A 21360-nucleotide genomic window follows, 5' to 3' on the forward strand; every position below is an offset into this window, starting at 1 on the left:
CAGGGCTCCCCTAGGTAGGTGTGGGCAGGGGGAGGGCTGGGACACCCCCCCCAATGCTGCGCAAACCCCGCCCAGGGAAACTGAGGCTGGGAGGGGTCTCCGTGTGGATGGACATGGACCTGGGAGACCCCCCCCCCGTCACCTCCCCACCCCACGCCCAGACACGCACCCCAGGGGAGCAGCGCAGGGACCTCGCTTTCTTTTTACAAAGACTTTATTGTCTGACATGCTTGACAAAAGAAAACATTACAGCCACGATCAAGTTATGCCGAGATGACGGGCGGCGCCCCCCGCCCCCGAGGCTCTGAGCCGGCGCCGCCTCCGCAGCTTCCCTCCCGCATAAAAATACGCCGTGCTCTGAAGATACCTTAGGAAAAAACTTTGTAAGTTCAGAGTCCTTGGTCCGCGTGGAAATGGAGTAGAGGCGCCAGCGACGCCGCACCAGGCTCTCTGCTCCACACGCGGCATGCGTCTGAGGCACCGGAGAGACGGGGGGGGGGTCCCCCCCAGCCACCCCGAGTGCCTAGGCAGGAGGGCTGCAGCCCAGACAGCGCAGCTGTCCCAGCCCGCCCAGGGCACGGGGGGCTCCAGGAACGTGGCCCCGCGCAGCCTCCCCGATTGATTGATCCCCCAGATCACCGACGCTGGGCTCAGAGTTGGAGGCTCCCCGGGGTGCCAGGGGCTCTAGCGGGGGACGAGCCGGTTTGCAACAAGACCCCTCAAAACGAAAGCCTTGGTCCATGAACTGCTTGTTGGGAGAGAAGGGTGGGAGACACTGGAGACCGGGGTTCGGGTCCTGCCACCGCCCTTCTTGCGCTGTGCGTCCTCGGCAGGTTACCCCCCTCTGGGGCCTGCATCACCTAGCGAGGGGAGCGGGTACCTACCTTGCAGCGCTGTCTGCACCCCAGCTGCACCGTGCGAGCAGCCTTCACCTGAGGGCCTCGCGATGCAAACGGGGTGCAAAGCCGTCGTCATGAGAACCGACGAGACCATGCCGCGCCACGTTAGGAGTCAAAGTGAATGCAAAAGAGAACCCGCCGCGAACGTGTTAAAGAAGGACCCCGCCTGCCCCCGCCCACCCGACGGCTCGTCCCCTCCCCCGCTTCCGGAAGAGTCCACCGCCTCCGCCCCACGGGGGGCTGCCGCCCTGCCCGACACGGGGGTCACAGCAGAGCGATCCCCAGGGGGAGGGGGAGGGAGAGGCGCAGTGCACTTTGTGGGAGGGGTGCGTGCGTGCGTGTGAGCGCAGGGGCGCCGATTCCGGGCCCCCAAATGGTGCGTGGAGGAGCGAGGACTCGGGCAGACGCCTGGGCCCCGGGCCCCGAAGAGCGAGGGGGACGGAGCCAGGCCAGCTCCTGGGGAGCGAGGGGCGCTCAGGACGGCTCGGTGGCTGCTGGCGGGAGCAGGACCCCGTCCCCTGGGCCTCGCGGGGCGTCCGGGCTCCGAGAAGCCCTCGCCGCCCAGCCCTGGGGTCACAGGCGCTCAGCCCCACTGGCGGGTCCTTTGTGCAAGAATTCCAAAACCAGCCCACGAGCAATGGCGTCTCAACCCCCGAGGCTGCGCAGCGCGGGGCGCGAAGGCGGCTCCCGCCCCGATGGCCCCGCCGCGGGCGGCTCTGGTCCAGCCGGGGCCCGGCACGTGGCGGCCCCGCCGGTCCCGTCCAGCCTGCGCTGCGTGGAGGAAGGGGGGCTGGGACGCCGGGGCTCAGGAGTTCCGGGGCGTGGGGAGGTCGATGACGATGGGCGGGTTCACGGGCTGGTAGTTCACAGTGCACACAGAGGCGTTCACGTAGGTGGTCGTGCCGTCCGCCATGACACCATAGCCTGCAAGGGAAGCGGGCGCCCGTCAGGCGGGGCCCCCGCCCTGAGGACCGCGGGTGTCCACGGCGGGACACCCATCGCTTCTCAAGCGAGCAGGGGAGAAGCGTCCCGGCTAGCACGGGGCAGGGAGGACCTGACCTAGTGCCGGCACCGGCGGAGCTCAGCATGGCCCCACTGGCATTGCCATTCCTACCTCGTCTCCATCATTGTGAGTGTGGTCCCTGTGGTCTCCACCGTCACTACCTCCATCACCATCATTACCACCTCCATCACCACCATCTCCACCATCTCCACCTCCATCACCAACATCACCACCTCCATCACCACCACCTCTATCACTATCACCTCTGTCACCTCCATCACTATCACCTCCATCACCATCACCTCCATAACCACCTCCAACACCTCCATCACCACCTCCATCACTATCACCTCCATCACCACCACCTCCATCACCACCTCCATCACCACCTCCATCACCACCATCACCACCACCTCCATCACCACCACCTCCCATCACCACCACCTCCATCACCACCACCTCCATCACCACCTCCATCACCACCACCATCACCTCCATCACCACCTCCATCACCATCACCTCCATCACTATCACCTCCGTCACCATCACCTCCATCACCACCTCCAACACCTCCATCACCACCTCCATCACTATCACCTCCACCACCATCACCTCCACCACCATCACCTCCATCACCACCTCCACCATCACCTCCATCACCACCATCACCTCCATCACCACCACCTCTATCACCTCCATCACCACCACCTCCATCACCACACCTCCATCACTATCATCTCCGTCACCTCCATCACCACCACCTCCATCACCACCACCTCCATCACTATCATCTCCGTCACCTCCATCACCACCACCTCCATCACCACCTCCATCACCACCACCTCCATCACTATCATCTCCGTCACCTCCATCACCACCATCACCTCCATCACCTCCATCACCACCACCTCCATCACCACCTCCATCACCACCTCCATCACCCCATCCCCGCTGTTGCTGCCGTCATCTCTGTCACCACGGCCCCTATCTTCATCACCTCCATCGCCGTGTCATCACCGCCACCATCACGGTGGCCAGGATGTCATCACACGTGGTGCTCGTCACGGTCTTTGCCTCGGTCCTCCCCGTCAGCACCACCGTGTCACCAGCATTCTGGTCGTGGCCACCATCGCCTTGCTGTTCTCTCCCACCTCACCACCCCCTCTACTCCCCGATGTCGTCCCCCTCCTCTTTGGAGCCCATCCTGTGGGGTGTGGGTGGGTCTGCACAGGGACGGAGCTGGCGCGCAGTGGCTGTCCCCGGCCCGGGCCCCACCCGCCCGCTCTGGGGCTGGGCTCTGCTTGCCTGCCTGCTGCCCCGGGCCAGCAAGTTTGGACCCGGCGGGGGGGGCCTTGGTTCCCCCACAGACGGAGGCTCAGGGGGGGTTGGTCACTTCTGGGGAGCCCCCGCATGGCCTCGTCCGGTGTTCCAAGAGTCGCAGGGCTCTGAGGCCCCGCCCCAGCCTCCCCAGCTCTCCCCGCGGGAGCACGGCGTGCGCGAGGCCCTGCGGTGGCCAGCGGACACGGGTCCTTGTCCCGGCTGCGACGCGGAGGCAGGAATGGCAGGCTGAGCACCGCGGTGCCCTCCAAGGGCCGGGCCAGCGCCTGTGTCCCTCCCACCCCCCCCCCCCCCCGCCGCTGACCTTCATGGATGTGGCCGAAGACGTGCAGGCGCGGCTGGACGCGCCGCTGCACCGTGTTCAGCAGCTCCACGCACCCCACGCGCTGCATCTTCTTGGGGACCCAGTCCAGGAAGCCTGCGCAGGGAGATGACAGCAGTGATGTCAGGGTGGAGGGCCCAGCCCCACGCCTAGCACCCCGGGGGGGTGGCCCGGAGCTGGGTCGTGGACCACAGGCCAGGGGTCCCCACACAGCAGCGCCCACTGACCCTGAGGGGAGGGAGGTTCCCCCTGCAGAGAGAAACAACCGGGGCACCCAGCACCCAGAGCTGGAGGCAGAGCGGGGCTCCCCATGGCCCAGAGCCGAAGCTGGGGGCAGAGCTGGGGGCAGAGCGGGGCTCCCCATGGCCCAGAGCCGAAGCTGGGGGCAGAGCTGGGGGCAGAGCCGGGCTCCCCATGGCCCGGGAGCCAGAGCTCCCTCTGGAAACTTCCTAGGACAAATGGCACAAAACCATGACAGTGATCTCCAGGTACTACAGGCGGCTCACGCAGCCCTGCCTGTGTCCACTCAGCTGTCAGCCCCTGGGGTCCACCAGCCCCGGAGCCACCAGCCCCGGAGCCACCAGCCCCCAGGAGCCACCAGCACAGAGCCCCCAGCCCAGAGCCCCCAGCCCAGAGTCCCCCAGCCCCCAGAGCCACCAGCCCCGGAGCCACCAGCCCCCAGAGCCCCCAGCCCAGAGCCCCCAGCCCAGAGCCCCCAGCCCAGAGCCACCAGCCCCGAAGCCACCAGCCCCGAGCCCCCAGCCCAGAGCCCCCAGCCCCCAGAGCCACCAGCCCCGAAGCCACCAGCCCCGAGCCCCAGCCCAGAGCCCCCAGCCCAGAGCCACCAGCCCCCAAAGCCACCAGCCCCAGAGCCACCAGCCCCGGAGCCCCCCATCTGGCGGCCGCCTCCCATGGCTGCACAAATGGAAACTACTTGATTGCTCCCGCGAGCATCGGCTCCCCCCGCCCCTCTGCACTGGCAGAAGGGGGAGCCACGCGCCAGGTGGCACAGCAGGCAGAGGGAAGGGGGGACGGAACGGCAAACGCCCCAGGAAATGGCAAGAAGGCAGACACGGGCTCTAAGTCCCACGTTTGCTGCTCCTGCGCCGCCTCCAGCGCCTCCGCTCGTCCAGCCATCGGGAGAGCACGGAGGGAGGGAGCCGGCCACGCCACTGCCACGGAGCCCACCAGGCACGGACCACGCCGACCGGGAAGGATTTGGCCCACTGTTGGGAGGCTGGGGGGGCGCACTTCCTGGGCGCTAGACGGGGTTGGAAGGGGCGGGACTCAAGACTGGGGATTCAAGGCCACAGAGGTCCGAGGAGAGGGGCGCTGGCGTGGACGGGCGGGGGCTCAGCAGTGGCAGAGGCATGGAAGGAGCTGGAAGGCGGCTTAGATGTGGGATGCCGGGGGGGCACAGGAAACCGGGGGGACACAGGAAGTGGGTAGCCATTGACCAAGGGCCTCAGCTGGGGCCCAGCAGGGCAGAGGCGGCGGCTCCGTGCCGGGTGGAAGGGCCGGGCGCCGCGCGTGGGGCGGCCCGCAGCTCTTACCCAGGGGCGGCCCGTGGGTGATGAGGATGTCCACGCCGTCGGGGATGAGATTCCACTTCTCCAGCAGCGCCTGGCCTCGCGGGAGGTTGAAGCCCCAGCCGTAGAACCAGGGCTGCCTAGGGGACAAGAGGGGCATTTCAGGGGCCGCCACGGCCCGTGCGCTCAGTGGAGGGCCACGGCCCGCGTGCTCAGTGGAGGGCCACGGCCCGCGTGCTCAGTGGAGGGCCACGGCCCGCGCGCTCAGTGGAGGGGCCATGGCCTGCGCGCTCAGTGGAGGGGCCATGGCCCGCGCGCTCAGTGGATGGGGCCATGGCCTGCACGCTCACAGTGGAGGGCCACGGCCCGTGCACTCAGTGGATGGGGCCATGGCCTGCACGCTCATAGTGGAGGGGGCCACGGCCCGTGCGCTCAGTGGAGGGCCACGGCCCGCGTGCTCAGTGGAGGGGCCATGGCCTGCACGCTCATAGTGGAGGGGGCCACGGCCTGCGCGCTCAGTGGAGGGCCACGGCCCGCGTGCTCATAGTGGATGGGGCCACGGCCTGCGCGCTCAGTGGAGGGGCCATGGCCTGCACGCTCATAGTGGAGGGGGCCACGGCCCGTGCGCTCAGTGGAGGGGCCATGGCCTGCACGCTCATAGTGGAGGGGGCCACGGCCCGTGCGCTCAGTGGAGGGCCACGGCCCGCGTGCTCAGTGGAGGGGCCATGGCCTGCACGCTCATAGTGGAGGGGGCCACGGCCTGCGCGCTCAGTGGAGGGGCCATGGCCTGCACGCTCACAGTGGAGGGGCAGCCACAGACCCAACAGAAAACGGCCCAGGAGAAGGGAGGACTCCTAGACTGTGCCGGGCGGGACCGGAGGCTCAGACCAAGGGAGGGAAGCACTCCAAGGGGAGGCTCACGGCCCCCTCCATCAGCAGCTGCCAACCAGGCTCTCCACCCCCACATACGCTGTGGCCACCACCATCTCCACCGTCTCCACCAAGGGCACCACCATCTCCACCGTCTCCACCAAAGTCACCACCATCTCCACCAAGGTCACCACCATCTCCACCAAAGTCTCCACCATCTCCACCAAGGTCACCACCATCTCCACCATCTCCACCAAGGTCACCACCATCTCCACCAAAGTCTCCACCATCTCCACCAAGGTCACCACCATCTCCACCATCTCCACCAAGGTCTCCACCATCTCCACCAAAGTCTCCACCATCTCCACCAAGGTGACCACCATCTCCACCATCTCCACCAAGGTCTCCACCATCTCCACCATCTCCACCAAGGTCACCACCATCTCCATCAAAGTCTCCACCATCTCCACCAAGGTCACCGCCATCTCCATCAAAGTCTCCACCATCTCCACCAAGGTCACCGCCATCTCCACCAAGGTCTTCACCAAGGTCTCCACCATCTCCACCAAGGTCACCATCGTTACAATGACCCCATCACCACCTCTACCATCACCCTCACCCCACACCATCGCCATCACCACCACCATCATCGTTGCAATGATGCCATCGCCACCCTCTGTCACCCCATCTCCTCCTCCATCGCCCTCGCCATCTCTCCTGTCTCTCTCACCACCTCCCCCCTCCTCACCTCCTCCAGCGGCACCGCCCTCGCCCCTGACCCGGTGCCCTCGGGGGCTGGGCTGGACCCACAGCCCGACCCAGAAGTTGGGGGGGCAACAAGGACAGGGTGTGGTCCGCCTTTGGAATGTCTCTGGGCACCCCAAAGCCAGGCAATGGGAAGAGGTCACCACCCAGCTTGCATCTGGAATTGGGGAGCCGGTAGGGTTGGATCCCTGGGGGAAACTTCCAGAAGATGCTTCTGAGCCGCCTTGGGCAGGGCCTTTGCAGGGGGGGAGTAGAGGGGTGAGGACTCTTTGGGGGCCTCTAGGGCCTTCAAGCAGCCCGGGCTAGAGCAGGGGTGCCGAGGGATCCCCAGCAGGTGGCGGTTGCCTGCACCCTGGCCCTTGCGGCCCCCAGCTGAGTGCTGACCCCCAGGAGCTGCCGGTCACCGGGCTGGGAGCCCAGGGGCTGCAAAACCCGGGTTCAAACCCGGCCCCCGAGCCAGCTCCGCCTCCCGCGGCCGAGAGCCGCTGCCTACCCGCCCAGCGCCCGGGCCGTCCACCCGCCCACGTCCAGCCCACACCCGCCACAACCAGCCCATGCCCGCCATGTCCAGCCCACGCCCGTGTGTCCACCCCACCGCCCGGGCCGTCCACCCGCCCACGTCCAGCCCACACCCGCCACATCCAGCCCACCACCCTCCATGTCCAGCCCACCACCTGGACGTCCAGCCCACCACCCAGGCTCTGCACCTGCCCAAGACCACCCCATGTTCGCCACATCCAGCCCACCGCCCGGGCGTCCAGCCCATGGTGCGTGTGAACCCCACGCTCCGCGCGCCCAGCCCACGCCCGCATGTCCACCCCACACCCGCCACGTCCAGCCCACCGCCCGGGCGTCCAGCCCATCACCTGGGCGTTTCAGCCCACTGCCCGCCACAGCCACCCCACCGCCCGGGCGTCCAGCCCATGCCCGCGCGTGAATCCCACGCCTGCGCGCCCGGCCCGGCCCGCCCGGCCCCGGGGAAGGGCGGCGCATCCATCCCCAGCGAGGCGGGGAGGGAGACAGCTTGATGTCCCGGTTTCCGTCCTTTCTGTTCTAAAGCAGCCATTGGAATAATTTCCGTACAGAATGATAGTTGCCATGGCGACCAGCGCAAATTTTCCTTTTCTGAAACAGATGTCTCATTTAGTTGAAAATTAGAATGTGAATAAACCCACGGGAGAAATGAATCCCGACTCCACGGCGGCGCGGGCGGCGGGCGGCGCCGTCTCCAGGCGGTTAACCCCTCGCCCGCCGCCCGCGCCCGGCCCGGCCCGGCCCGGCCCTTCATCGCCGCCCCCCGCCCCGCGTGGACTCGGGGTCCTCGCTTCCCACGAGGCGGCGGGTGGCGGGGGGAGGGCTCGGCCCCACACGGGCCACCCCAGGGCTGCTGGACTAGGCTGGGGTACAGTCCCCCGGCCGGCACCCCATTTCCTGGGCTAGACGGGGAGGCCCGGGGACCCCGCGGTGAGCCCGCACCCCAAGAGCAGCAGCCCGGCCAGGGCCACGTGGACGGGGCGCGGAGGGACCCGGGGCTGGGAAATCGATGCCATGCGCGGCCACGCCCAGCCCGCCCCCCTCAGCCCCGCCCAGCCCCTCCTAGGCCCCGCCCTGCCCCTTCAGCCCCGCCCCCTCAGCCCCACCCTGCCCTCGGCCCCGCCCCCTCGGCTCCGCCCCCTCAGCCCCACCCCGCCCTCATCGGCCCCGCCCCCTCAGCCCCGCCCCCTCAGCCCCACCCTGCCCTCGGCCCCGCCCCCTCAGCCACGCCCTGCCCCCTCAGCCCCCGCCCCACCCTCCTCGGCCCTGCCCTCCTCAGCCCCGCCCTCTGCTTGGCCCCGCCCCCTCCTCGGCCCCCACACCGCACCGCAAAGCGCGGGATGCGGGCCCCCGGGGACCGGGTCCGGAGTCTGGAGGTCGGGAGCCCCGCGAGGATGCCGCCCCGGCACCACGGCCTGACAGCCCCTCCCACAGCCCCCCATGTTCCCCCAGCCCCGTCCCTGCGCCGCTGCCGAGCCCTGGGGTCACCCTCCCCCCCTCCCTCAACAGCCTTGCCTTGACAACCGCCTTCCGCGCCTGCCCCCCCCTCCGGCCTGCAGCAAGGGCCCCCTCCACGCCCCCCCCCCCCGCCTTCCTCCAGGCCTGGCACAGCCCAGGCACAGTGGACGGACGAAGGCGGACACGGCCTGGCCCGGAGTGGGGGGGGGGGGCAACCGGGCACCTGGAAATTGCAAGCCGGCCGGGGGACGGGCGCCCTGACCCCACCCCACTCCCGCTGCCAGGCCCGCGGCCACTGCTCAAAGCTGAACGTCTCAGCAGGTGTCCATACCCCAAGCCCTGGGAGCTGATGCGGGGAGGAGGAGGGGAGGGGAGGAGGGGAGGAGGGGAGGAGGGGGGAGGGGGGGCACCGAGCTCCCTCCCGGCCTCTTCCTGGCTTCTGGGTTTTTATTTTTTTTATTTATTTATTTTTTTTTTTTGGCCAGTCCTGGGCCTTGGACTCAGGGCCTGAGCACTGTCCCTGGCTTCTTCCCGCTCAAGGCTAGCACTCTGCCACTTGAGCCACAGCGCCGCTTCTGGCCGTTTTCTGTATATGTGGTGCTGGGGAATCGAACCTAGGGCCTTGTGTATCCGAGGCAGGCACTCTTGCCACTAGGCTATATCCCCAGCCCGGCTTCTGGGTTTTTAAATCAAGGCCGTTTTCAGTTCAATGAGAACAAAAACTATATATATATCTCCAAAGCCCCTAAGTGAATGCGGGATGTACAGGAAAGTTGGGGGGGAGAGGGGCGAGAGGAAGCCAGGCCCAGGAGACAGGCACCCCGATTCTACAGCCAGATGTGGGGGTCACCTTGATCTTACACGGGTCAGATGTAGGGGTGTCTGTTCTGGCAAGGACAGACCTCCAGCTAGGGGGATGAGGATGGGGGGCCCAGCCCTCACCCTGGGGGGAAGGTGGGGCCACAGGGGTCGGGGGGGAGCCCCTGGGAGCCTGGGCAACGAGGAGTTGGGGGACTGGGAAACAGGCACAGAAATTGTGTGCGCAGGGAAACCAGGCCTCCGCCCGCCCTCTAACGCAGGTCACCGTCAGCCGCCTCCGAGCTGGATGGGAGAGGGGTCCCCTCCCAGACCCGCACCCCAGCACCCCAGCAAGGAGACCACCACCCCCCAGCCCCAGGCCCCCCTCCGCCAGGCCTGCCTCCGAGCTGCCTTAGAAACCCACCCCCTAGAGCCAGGGGGTTCCGTGGCCGCGTCACCCGAGGTCACAAGGTGGAGGAGCCGCGGTGGCCACGCGCCAGGCCACGCATGAGACTCAGCCTGGGGAACCACGGGCGGAAGCCGGTCTGGGCAGAAGCGTCCATGACATCCTGTCTCTGAAGTAACCAGCAAAGCAAAGAGTCAGGCCGGAGCTGTGGCTCAAGGGCTAGAGCACCAGCCACGCACGCGTGGCTCCCTGAGTTCCAGCCCTGCTGCCTCGCGGAGAAGCGGATGCCAACCTGAACTCGCGCCCCGTGACGCGTCAGTGACACTGGCACAGGTCTCCCGGCCCGGCCCTGCTCCTCCGTCTCTCCCGCCCTGCGGCCCCCGCCCTGCCGGGCGCCAGATCCCGCACGTGCAGCAGGCCAGGGGCCCGGAGACGGCCCGGCTCTGACCCCGAGGGCCGTCGGGAGCGGAGGTCACCGTGGGGCCCGTGGGGCCCTGAGCTCAGGCCACGGGACGGCAGGAAGAGCGGCCGCAGCAGCCCGGCCTGAACCCACGGGGCTGGGCCGCAGCCCGGCTCTCCCCACGGCTCAGGCGGCACTGTGGGGGCTCCGCCGGGCACAGGGCTCTCAGGACGGGCGCGGCGGGGCTCCCGGCGCCCCCTACAGGGCGTGCAGGAAGGACGCCCGAGCACGCAGCCCCGCCGGCCTCCGCCCACCTCACAGCCCAGGCCAGGACCGATGCCCACCCACGAGCCTGGAGGGCCGCGCAGCCCCACAGGGGAGGCACCCTGTCCCGGACTGCTACGACCCTGCCACGACTTCCTGCCATGACCCTGCCATGACCCACCACGACCCTGCCACAACCCTGCCACGACTTCCTGCATGACCCTGCCACGACTTCCTGCCATGACCCTGCCATGACCCTGCCACGACTTCCTGCAGAGAGCGGAGCTGAGGCTCGGAGAGGTGAAGCGACCTGCCCTCCTTCATAACAGAACAACGCAGCTCTCACAGGCAGAGGCGGCGCTGGCTACGGCTCATGCAAGCTCGAGCCCACGGCCAGCTCAGGAATCGTACACTCCCCACCACGACTGTCTACCGCCACGTCTCATGATCATGACCGCCGCATTACCACCATTATCACCTCTACCACCACCATCATCACCACCAACACCAGCAACAATACCATCACCACCAGCAACAACACCACCATCACTACCAACACCACCCACCACCACCACCAACACCACCACCACCACCATCACTACCATCACCACCACCACCAACACCACTACCAACACCACCACCACCAACACCACTACCAACACCACCACCAACAACACCACTACCAACACCACCACCATCACCACCACCACCAACACCACTACCAACACCAACACCAACACCAACACCACCAACACCACCACCATCACCACCACCACCACCATCACCACCAGCAATAACACCATTATCACCTCTACCACCACCATCTCCACCACCATCACCACCACCCTGACCGTCCGCCTCATTGCCGCCGCCCTCACTACGCTCTTGATTGCTATCACCGGCCACCATGCAGAACCGTCAGGCCCGCTTCCCCCGACCCCAAGCCGGCAGGGCGAGCGGGGTGAGGGGCTGGGTCCCGCGCTCTCGTGCGGTTAATCCCTGCCGGCTCTGCAGCACCAGGGCCCTGGGCATCTGGAGAATTCCACGGGCCTCGCTCGGCCCCGCCCCGCCTTCACGTGACGCGGCCAGGGGGAGCCCGACAGAGTTCTGGAACCTGACCCCGCGCGGCTCTCTGTGCCTCCGTTTCCTCCTCTGTGGAATGGGGGGGACAGCCCTGCCCGTGCGTGAGCCGCGGAGGCCAGGGACGCGGGCGCAGCTCCCGAGGCGGGCCCCGGGCCCCGCACCCCGGTCCCCCCCCAGCCGCCCACACTCACCACGGAGAGCCGTAGACCCTGAAGCCGCGCACGGTGACCTCCGAGTCCTGCAGGTAGATGCAGTTGGTGAGCAGCGACTGCACGTTCTCGTAGTTCTCGGGCTTCAGCTTGGACACGGACGGGAAGTAGTAGAAGTCCTGCTTGATGAGGTCGGCCATGAACTCCTGGTCGAAGGTCAGCTCGTGGTTGCCGGCGATCACGATCTTGTACTCGTAGGGCAGGCTGCCTGCACGGGGCACACGCGCACGGAGGCGGCTGCCGGCCGGGCGGGCGGGCTCTGCCGCCCGGGCTCCGCCTACCCGGGGTCCTGGGCCCGTCAGCCCCACCCCAACAGGAATGCCAGGATCTCAGCACTCGGAGCAAAACCCGAGCCCCCTCCCGCCCCCGCCCCCGGCCGCGCCCGTGGGTTCACGGCCGGGCCAGGGCTGAGCTGGCGGAGCCGCGTCCACGGCCGCGTGCAGATCCGGGTCAGAGAAGGCGTCCCGAACGGAATGCCGGGGCGGCCCAGCTCCGCCACGTTCCCACCCCCCCGTGCCTCGGTTTCCCCACCCACCCCCACATGATGGACAGGCGAGGCCCGCCAGGTACCACACCACGCCCCGAGAGCACACGATCCCGAATGCAGAGGCACAAAAACGTTTCCAAGCTGGGAAATGGCGCATCACGTCCACCCCCCCCCTAGCCCCGCGGTAGGAGCCGGAGACCACCACGCCACGCCACGCCACGCCACGCACAGGCAGATTGTGTCCGGCGCGATGTTTTCATTTCAAATTGGACTTGTTGCCAGCATTAAAGAAAAAAAATGGAGAGTCTCGGTGGAACCTCATTCTGTTCTCTACTAGTCAATGAGCAGAATGAACAAGATGGCACCCTATTTGGTAACAGGGGTCACATTCCTGCCGGGGTGGGAAGTCCCGGCCCCGGGTCTCCCTCAGAAGACAATGGGGCTGTGAAGCCTGTCCCCGTGGACCCCAGCCCCCGCTGCGTCACACGGAGTCCATGCCACGTGTGTGTGTGTGTGTGTGTGTGTGTGTGTGTGTGCCCAGTCTTAGGGCTTGAACTCAGGGCCTGGGCACTGTCCTTGGACACGTGGATGAGCAGATGGATGGGAAGGTGATGGGAGGGTGGTGGTTGGATGGATGGATGGATGGATGGACATGTGTGAGCAGATGGATGGGAAGGTGGTGGGTGGATGGATGGGAAGGTGGTGGGTGGATGGATGGATAGATGGACATGTGGATGAGCAGATGGATGGGAAGGTGGTGGGTGGATGGGTGGGGTGGACGGATGGGTGGATGGGAAAGTGGTGGGTGGATGGATGGGAAGGTGGTGGGTGGATGGGTGGATGTATGGATGGGAAGGTGGTGGATGGATGGATGGGAAGGTGGTGGGTGGATGGATGGGAAGGTGGTGGGTGGATGGGAAGGTGGTGGTGGATGGATGGATGGATGGATGGGAAGGTGGTGGGTGGATGTGTGGATGGGAAGGTGGTGGATGGATGGATGGGAAGGTGGTGGGTGGATGGATGGATGGGAAGGTGTTGGGTGGATGGGTGGATGGATGGATGGGAAGGTGGTGGGTGGATGGGTGGATGGGAAGGTGGTGGGTGGATGGGTGGATGGGAAGGTGGTGGGTGGATGGATGGGAAGGTGGTGGATGGATGGATGGGAAGGTGGTGGGTGGATGGATGGATGGGAAGGTGTTGGGTGGATGGGTGGATGGATGGATGGGAAGGTGGTGGGTGGATGGGTGGATGGGAAGGTGGTGGGTGGATGGGTGGATGGGAAGGTGGTGGGTGGATGGATGGGAAGGTGGTGGGTGGATGGATGGATGGGAAGGTGGTGGGTGGATGGGTGGATGGGAAGGTGGTGGGTGGATGGATGGGAAGGTGGTAGGTGGATGGGTGGATGGGAAGGTGGTGGGTGGATGGGTGGATGGGAAGGTGGATGGGGTGGATGGATGGATGGGAAGGTGGATGGGTGGATGGATGGATGGGAAGGTGGTGGGTGGATGGGTGGATGGGAAGGAGGTGGGTGGATGGGTGGATGGGAAGGTGGTGGGTGGATGGATGGGAAGGTGGTGGGTGGATGGATGGGAGGTGGTGGGTGGATGGATGGATGGGAAGGTGTTGGGTGGATGGGTGGATGGATGGATGGGAAGGTGGTGGGTGGATGGGTGGATGGAAGGTGGTGGGTGGATGGATGGGAAGGTGGTGGGTGGATGGGTGGATGGGAAGGTGGTGGTGGATGGGGTGGATGGGAAGGTGGTGGTGGATGGGTGGATGGACGGTGCATTGGTTGGGTAGGTGCATCCATGGCTGCACGGCTGGACAGATGAGTGGCTGGGTTACACTGATCAACCAACCATTCTTGAGGCAGCTCTGATGTTCCACTTTATGCCCAAAGTGGCTCTGGATGCCTCTGGACGCTCCCCCACATTAAAGGGGAGTTTTCACCCGCCTCATCCGCGAAGGCTGACAACCTTTGAGCCTCTTCTAACTGAACTGTGTGTGCGTGTGTGTGCGTGTGCGTGTGCAGGGCAGGGGCAGGGGTGAGGCTCGAGGCTCTGGGACGGGGTGGAGCCCCCTCCCCTCTCCCTCTGCTGCTGCCTCTGCGTCCCAGCACTCGCCATCCCAGAGCTCTGACCACAGGGTGGGGAGGACTCCGGGGAGCACTCGCAGGCCTCCTGCCTCCAGGGTGGGGAGGACTCCGGGGAGCACTCCACAGGTCCTCCTGCCTCCAGGGTGGGGAGGACTCCGGGGAGCCTGCTGGAGACACCCAGCTCCGGGCCCTGGGGGCAGGGACCCGGCCGCAGACCCTGACGGAGGCTCTGCTGGGCGGGACACGGTCCCAGCCAAGAGACCCACAGAGCTTCTGATCATCAGCTGGAGATGAAATCTGAGGTTCACAGAGGGCCTCCGGGGGAGACCCCAGCCTCCAGCGCGGAGAAAGCCAGCGATCAGACATCTGAGGGACAGGAAGGACACTCAGGAAGAATGGCCCGGCTGTTCTGTCCGAAGACTCGCTTTCCCCTCCCGGCTGACCCGAGCCCCTGGCAGGTGCCGGGTCTGGAGTCTAGGCGGGAAGGCAACCAGACTGCTCATCGGCGGAGCTCCCAGGAGGGCGGGGGGGGAGGGGTGTAAGGCCCCTCTTGCCGTAGACATCTGAACGGATGCGCCCGGCCATCGATGCCATCGGGTGGGTGTGATGCCCTGTGGGTGGGAGCCGGGCCTGCACAGGCCTCTCCCGCCCAGAAGCCCCCACCATGCTCTGGAGATAACTCCCCGCAGGCTCCCCGAGTGCCCTCCCCGCCCTGGGCCGGAGCGACGCAGGCCGCTGCCCCATGAGCGCCTGGCCCCCTGCACGGCTTCCGTGGGCTCCAAGTGCCGCGATCGTTGGGGAAATGGCATCACTGGGGAAATGGCCGTTCACAGCTCGTTGGTAGGAGAGGAGGGGGAATCACGTGACGGTGATGATCTCCGATCGCATTTCCAGCGTCTCTGGCAGCTCTGTGTGGAAACACTTGCCACAGCCTGGGAGATTCGCCATGGCTGCCGCCTGGCGTGGGGCGTGGTCTCAGGCGGGCTCGTGAGGGGTGGGGCCTGGTGTGGGGCGTGGTCCTGGCGGGCTCGTGAGGGGTGGGGCCTGGTGTGGGGCGTGGTCTCAGGCGGGCTCGTGAGGGGTGGGGCCTGGTGTGGGCCGTGGTCCTGGCGGGCTTGTGAGGGGTGGGGCCTGGTGTGGGGCGTGGTCTCAGGCGGGCTCATGAGGGGTGGGGCCTGGTGTGGGGCGTGGTCCTGGGTGGGCTCATGAGGGGTGGGGCCTGGTGTGGGGCGTGGTCCTGGCGGGCTCGTGAGGGGTGGGGCCTGGTGTGGGGCGTGGTCTCAGGAGGGCTCGTGAGGGGTGGGGCCTGGTGTGGGGCGTGGTCTCAGGTGGGCTCGTGAGGGGTGGGGCCTGGTGTGGGGCGTGGTCCTGGCGGGCTCGTGAGGGGTGGGGCCTGGCGTGGGGCGTGGTCCTGGGTGGGCTCGTGAGGGGTGGGGCCTGGTGTGGGGCGTGGTCTCAGGTGGGCTCGTGAGGGGTGGGCCTGGTGTGGGCCGTGGTCCTGGCGGGCTCGTGAGGGGTGGGGCCTGGTGTGGGGCGTGGTCCTGGCGGGCTCCTGAGGGGTGGGGCCTGGTGTGGGGCGTGGTCTCAGGTGGGCTCGTGAGGGGTGGGCCTGGTGTGGGGCGTGGTCTCAGGCGGGCTCGTGAGGGGTGGGGCCTGGTGTGGGGCGTGGTCCTGGCGGGCTCGTGAGGGGTGGGCCTGGTGTGGGGCGTGGTCTCAGGCGGGCTCGTGAGGGGTGGGGCCTGGTGTGGGGCGTGGTCTCAGGTGGCCTCCTGAGGGGTGGGGCCTGGTGTGGGGCGTGGTCCTGGCGGGCTCGTGAGGGGTGGGGCCTGGTGTGGGGCGTGGTCTCAGGTGGGCTCGTGAGGGGTGGGGCCTGGTGTGGGGCGTGGTCCTGGCGGGCTCGTGAGGGGTGGGCCTGGTGTGGGGCGTGGTCTCAGGCGGGCTCGTGAGGGGTGGGGCCTGGTGTGGGGCGTGGTCTCAGGTGGCCTCCTGAGGGGTGGGGCCTGGTGTGGGGCGTGGTCCTGGCGGGCTCGTGAGGGGTGGGGCCTGGTGTGGGGCGTGGTCTCAGGTGGGCTCGTGAGGGGTGGGGCCTGGTGTGGGGCGTGGTCCTGGCGGGCTCCTGAGGGGTGGGGCCTGGTGTGGGGCGTGGTCTCAGGTGGCCTCCTGAGGGGTGGGCCTGGTGTGGCATCTGGGGCCTGGGGCAATCTGCCTGGGCTTCTTTGCCTGACCCCCGGACTGAGCTCGGAAGCCATTGCGCCCACCGCACCCCGTCTGTCCACCGCAGGGGAAAGCCCGCTACACCGCCTCCATCTCTACCGCACCCCGCTGTCCACGCTGTGATCTGTGAACCCCACCACCCCACGTCCACACACGCTGTCCTTCCTCACAGGACAGAGCCAGCCCCGCGCACCAGGGCCTGCCCCCATGCCCCCCTCTGCTCCCCAGCATCCTCGGGTGTAAGTCAACAGTTCCAGCTCTCCACACAGGGGAGCCGGGGTGTCCTGGTGTGCGGGCCTGTGGCGAGGAGCCCCGGCCGGAGGCTGACGCGGGAAGGACGGCGGTGTGGGAGGGTGGTTACCCCACGGTGGCCGTGGGTGGGGGCGGGGGGCAGGGGTGAGGCAGGGACACGGAGCAGGCTCTGCGGCGCTTCCTGGGGAAGCACACACGCAGGCTGAGCCAGCGCCGGGCTGACCAGGCCCAGGCACCTGGAAGGCTCTGGGACAAGGACCGTCCCCAACTGCCAGGGGCTGGCGAGGGCTCGCGGCTCTGGTCTCCTCCGAGAGCCCATACCAGGGTCCCTGGGGATCCTGGCTGTGAGGGGCGGGTGTTCACTGGGGGGCCGTTAGCCCGGCCGAGGCAGAATCCCCACCCCAACCCCGCCCCCACCCAAGGCAGCGGTCGGCGGATACGGAAAGCGCAGTCCGTCCTGGACGCTGGCCATCTTCCCACACTGCACGACCCTGCGGGGACGTCACTGCCACTGTGACCTCCCACCTGGCCCAGCCCTGGGCCCCGGGAAGCCCAGCGGGGAGACTGAGAGGCCTGGTCGCCGTCCTGGGCTCCCAGAGGCCACGCCTGCCACAGCTCGGGCTGAAGACCCGGCAGGAGGAGCAGGCCCCGCCCCGGACACAGGCCCCGCCCCGGACACAGGCCCCGCCCCAGACACAGGCCCCGCCCCTGACACAGGCCCCGCCCCGGACACAGGCCGGCCCCACCCCGGACACAAGCAAGCCCCGCCCCAGACACAAGCAGGCTCCGCCCCGACACAGGCCCCGCCCCAGACACAGGCCCCACCCCGGACACAGGCCCCGCCCCAACACAGGCCCCGCCCCGACACAGGCCCCGCCCCAGACACAGGCCTCGCCCCGGACACAGGCCCTGCCCCTGACACAGGCCCCGCCCCGGACACAGGCTCCACCCCGGACACAGGCCCCGCCCCGACACAGGCCCCGCCCCGGACACAGGCCCGGTCTGGTCACAGGCCCCGCCCCCGCGGGGCTGCTGGAGGCTCTTGGATCCTTCACTCCGCACGGCGGCTCCATCTCAGAAGGCCCCTGGCGGCCCAGGGCTGGTGCTCACGCCTGCAGTCCCAGCTACTCAGGAGGCTGAGCTCTGAGGACCGCAGTTCAAAGCCAGCCGGGGCAGGAACGTCCGTGAGACTCTTATCACCGAGGAACCAGCCAAAAGCAGGAAGTGCAGCTCTGGCTCAGAGTGGTAGCGTGCCCGCCAAGCAAGAGGGTGAGGCCTTGAGTTCCAGCCCTAGCACTGGCACGTGTGCGTGCATGCACACACACACACGAGGGTGCCAGGATACCGTGCATCTCTGTTTGCTGTCCACACCCCATGAGGTCGACAGGAGAGTAACAGAAAGTAGTTCCCCAAGAGCAGAAATAGAAAAAAACACCACAATTTACAAATCTCTACGGAAGCACAAAATATCCAAGTCACCAAAGCAGCCCTGAGCACACCTGAGATGTCAGAATACACTGCAGAGCCATAGTAACAAGAATGGCATGGCACGCACGCACACACATGCGCACACACAGTCTGGAACCCCGGAGGTTCAGGCCTCGAGGGGCCGTGCGGGGGTCTGCAGGGACAGTGTGAGCCCCACAGGGGTGCACGCAAGGCCTCGCCTTCCCTGGCGGGGTCGGGGAGCACTGGAGCGGGCATGGAGGCCTGGCGGTGGTGGGCTCTGCCTGGGGGGACGGAGCAGCCCCCTCGGTGCATCCACCGGGGATGGGGGGAGGGGAGACGGCCGGGACACAAGGAGAAGAGTGGGGGCAGGCCTGGGGGGGGACCAGGACTGCTGGGGGGGGGAGGGACTTCCAGAGAGGGTGTGTGTGTGTGTGTGCGCACGCATGCACGCACATAGTCTGGTTGGTGAACGGACAGTTCTTTCAACGCCGCTGTGACAAGCATCTTGTCACGGGAAGGTGACAATCCTGAGGGGTGGGGTGCCACGAGGAAAGCCTGGCGGTGTCAGCCCGCTCCGCCCACGCCGCGTGGCTCGCCTCGCGCGCTGACCACGGCTGCCGGCTCCGCCCAGACGAGCTCCCGGGCCCCCGGCGGCTCCCAGGCCCCTGCGTGTCCAGCACAGCCAGGAGGGGCGCTTCCCCTCGAGAGGCGTCAGACAGACGAACGGACGCGCGCCGAGCACCGCCGCACCGAAGAACTGCACCCCAACGCCAACACACCGGGGAGGACACGGCCGGCCACGGGACCGGACAGCAGTGACCACGCGGCCAGCCACGAGGACACGGACAGCAGTGACCACGCGGCCAGCCACGAGGACACGGAAAGCAGTGACCACGCGGCTGGCCACGGGACCGGACAGCAGTGACCACGCGGCCAGCCACGGGACCAGACAGCAGTGACCACGCGGCCGGCCACGGAGTATCCATGCGCCAGGGGCATCAAGGAGCACAGAAAACAGCCACCACCACAGCCCCTAAACCCACAGCATCTCCACCAAGGAAGGACCGAGGGAGCACGGCAGAGGGAGCACGGCAGATGGAGGACAGCGCAGAGGGGAAGCATGGCAGAGGGAGCACGGCAGAGAGAGGACAGCACAGAGGGAAGACGGCAGAGGGAGGACAGCGCAGAGGGAGGACAGCAGAGGACGGCAGAGGGAGCACAGCAGAGGAAGCACGGCAGAGGAAGGACCGCGCAGAGGAAGCATGGCAGAGGGAGCACAGCGCAGAGGGAGGACAGCAGAGGGAGCACGGCAGAGGGAGCACGGCAGAGGAAGGACAGTGCAGAGGAAGCACGGCAGAGGGAGCATGGCAGGGGGAGGATGGCAGGGGGAGCACAGCAGGGGGAGGATGGCAGGGGGAGCACAGCAGGGGGAGGATGGCAGGGGGAGCACAGCTCAGGGCGGACAGCAGAGGGAGCACAGCGCAGGCCCACAGCCACAGAGGGGAGCCATGGAGTCTCCCGGGATCACGCACTACACGGGTTCAGTGTCCACCTCCGCCTGCCGAGCCTGTGTCCGCGCAGGGAGGGGCACACCAGCCCCTCGGCATTTCAGGAACCCCAGAACCACAGCGGGGCCACCTCCTGGTGCCCTCTGCCCGGGGCGGGGATGCGGGGGGACCCCGGGCCTCGGGGCTCGCGCCCTCTCCCCAGCGCGGGGCGGTGTCAGCCGCCTTGCGGGGGGCCAGCTTCCCACAAGGTGCTCCCCAGAAGCCAGTGCTCCCCCCAGCAGCGCCCCGCCCATCCCGCGGAGCCAGGGTGTGGGGACTGGCCTCGCCCTCGCCGTGGAAGGCGTCCTCCGCCTGGCCGCCCAGGGAAGGGGAGTGCGCTCAGCTCAGGTCCGCCCCGCCCCACGGGCCACTCCCGGCCCCTCGCCCTGCGGCGGACACGGCCTGGCGGGGGGAGGGGCAGGGGGGGCAGGCAGAGGCCTGGCGGGAGGGGGGAGCAGGCAGAGGCCTGGCAGGGGGTGGGGAGCAGGCAGAGGCCTGGTGGGGGGTGGGGAGCAGGCAGAGGCCTGGGGGGGGGGGCCAGGAGCAGGCAGAGGCCTGGCGGGGGAGGGGGCCAGAAGCAGGCAGAGGCCTGGCGGGGGGGGGGCAGGCAGAGGCCTGGCGGGGGGGGGGGGGGGAGCAGGCAGAGGCCTGGCGGGGTGGGGGGGGAGCAGGCACAGGCCTGGCGGGGGGGGCCGGGAGCAGGCAGAGGCCTGGCGGGGGGGGGGGGAGCAGGCAGAGGCCTGGCGGGGGGGGGGGCCGGGAGCAGGCAGAGGCCTGGCAGGGGGGGGAGCAGGCAGAGGCCTGGCGGGGCGGGGGGGGGGGGGGGAGCAGGCAGAGGCCTGGCATCCGCGTCTGTGTGAGAACACAGCGCTCAGGGCCGGCTGGGCAGAACCCGCCCTTCCGCGGCCCGGCCGGCGCTGTCCCTGGTGCTGAAAGGAGGCGCCGGCGCGGAGGACGGAGCCCTGGAGCCCGGGAGCCCTGGAGCCCAGGAGCCCTGGAGCCCTGGAGCCCGTCCTCCCGCCCGGGCCGCCCTCCTCCTCGTCTGTGCCGCGGGCTGCCTCACTCTGGATGCGATGGGCGGAGGGGGGGACGGCCGTGCCGGGCTGTGCGGTCCAGGCCCCCTGGGGCCATGCTCTTCCCCGTCACCCCGAAGCGCGGCTTGACCGAGTGATGACCTGGAAACTGCCGGGCGTTCTGGGTACCCCAACAATGGCGCCCATCAAGGACGGTTGGCCTTCGCTACTAAAAACTAGTGATAATTTCACCAAGAGCGTAGACCGTGGCGTGAAGCCCCGAGTCTCGTAGACTGTGGGGTGCAGCCTGAGTCTCACAGACCCTGGGGTGCAGCCTGAATCTAGTAGACCGTGGGGTGCAGCCTGAGTCTCACAGACCGTGGGGTGCAGCCTGAGTCTCACAGACCTTGGGGTGCAGCCTGAGT

At 67.8% G+C, this 21360-nt stretch overlaps 1 protein-coding gene across 1 annotated transcript in view; it reads right to left on the bottom strand.

Moving 5' to 3' along the window:
* Positions 1–1704: 1704 nt before the first annotated feature.
* LOC125357355 (metallophosphoesterase domain-containing protein 1) overlaps positions 1705–21360 on the bottom strand; it is a 31682-nt gene continuing 12026 nt past the window's right edge. The window contains exons 3-6 of the mRNA XM_048354217.1: positions 11861–12086; positions 5116–5231; positions 3545–3658; positions 1705–1823 (exon numbers count right to left, since the gene is read on the bottom strand). Coding sequence (XP_048210174.1) covers positions 1705–1823; positions 3545–3658; positions 5116–5231; positions 11861–12086 — 575 coding nt within the window. The remainder of the gene's footprint in view (positions 1824–3544; positions 3659–5115; positions 5232–11860; positions 12087–21360) is intronic.

The sequence above is a fragment of the Perognathus longimembris genome, chromosome 1 (genome assembly GCF_023159225.1).
Source record: "Perognathus longimembris pacificus isolate PPM17 chromosome 1, ASM2315922v1, whole genome shotgun sequence".
NCBI lineage: Eukaryota > Metazoa > Chordata > Mammalia > Rodentia > Heteromyidae > Perognathus > Perognathus longimembris.